Source organism: Morone saxatilis, unplaced genomic scaffold, assembly GCF_004916995.1.
Source record: "Morone saxatilis isolate NCDOM2014 unplaced genomic scaffold, NCSU_SB_2.0 Contig10, whole genome shotgun sequence".
Taxonomy (NCBI): Eukaryota; Metazoa; Chordata; class Actinopteri; family Moronidae; genus Morone; species Morone saxatilis.
In genome coordinates this window covers 12,945,093-12,946,087 of record NW_023339652.1, presented here as the reverse complement: position 1 = coordinate 12,946,087, position 995 = coordinate 12,945,093, and the positions used below count along the sequence as shown (strand labels likewise).

The window sequence follows — 995 nt, the reverse complement described above, 5'->3', positions numbered from 1 at the left end:
GAGAGAGAGAGAAGGAGGGAGGGGGGCTGCGAGGCGACTTGGTTGGCAGTATTTGCCTCTGCCTCTCCAGCAGTGGGAGAGATGTGCGTAACATGCAGCGGAGAGCGGTGATCATCATCTGCGCGCCGCATCGCCGTGGACCGCCGTGCGCACTCGAAGACGGAGACACACCGAGGGGCGCAGCCCGCTCCGCCGAACCTGTCGCGTGTGAGACACCCGAAAAGCCAACGACAGACCGCTGAAGGAAAAGAAGGGAAGAGGAGTGGAGTGCGAGGGAAGATGTCAGACCTTGAGACGATGATTGGGGGTTAATCGCCCTCCAGTTTTGGAGCCACTCTGACGCACCGGCGGCGAAGCAAGAGCGCATATTTTTGTTCTTATACGGAGTCCCAGCCCTCTTTATCTCACCCAGATCGGACTATAAAGTGAGGATTTTGCGCGAAGGGGATGAATGTTGAATTCTATGGCCAGCAGAATATGAGTCAGTGCGTGTCTGTGAGCTGAGGTGGAGTGTGTCTCTCCCGCTGCACGGCTGTCTCGGTCCGCCACAAACCTTCCTACGCCAGGATGCAGCTGCTCAGAGTTGCGTGGGCACTGACCGGAGCGGCGATCTGCTGCCTTCTCCTTCTCCTTATCCACTCCCGCCTGCTCAAAGAAGGTAATCACACAGAGCTCCGCCTGACAACATGTCACTTTTACACAGTTTGAATGCGCCGTCGCCTCCCGTGTAGTTCATATGAAGTTTTCCGCAACAGTAATTCCAATGCGCAGTGTGTCCGTCGCTTCGGCGCAATCTGCAATCAAATATTTCTTTAAATAAAAATACAGTCAGAACCACTCTGAAGCAGACTAGTTTGCATGAAGCACAGATGGTATTGCTGAGCTGTGATATCCCTCGCCCGCAATTTTCCTTATCAACAAGTCATTCGCCAAAGGATGATCGATTGATCAATTCTGTGCGTTCGAAGAAAAAAGTTCAAGCTGTGCAAGGGGGG

At 53.6% G+C, this 995-nt stretch overlaps 1 protein-coding gene across 2 annotated transcripts in view; it reads left to right on the top strand.

The window, feature by feature from the left end:
• tafa5a (TAFA chemokine like family member 5a) overlaps positions 1-995 on the top strand; it is a 133,518-nt gene that overhangs the window by 45,005 nt on the left and 87,518 nt on the right. Inside the window, exon 1 of one of the 2 annotated variants that reach the window (XM_035673363.1) lies at positions 53-658. The exons of the other annotated variant lie outside the window; for it this stretch is intronic. Within the exon in view, the coding sequence (XP_035529256.1) occupies positions 568-658 (91 nt within the window). The 5' untranslated portion in view covers positions 53-567. Of the gene's footprint in view, positions 1-52; positions 659-995 lie in introns of those variants that run through there. 2 annotated transcript variants of the gene reach the window in all.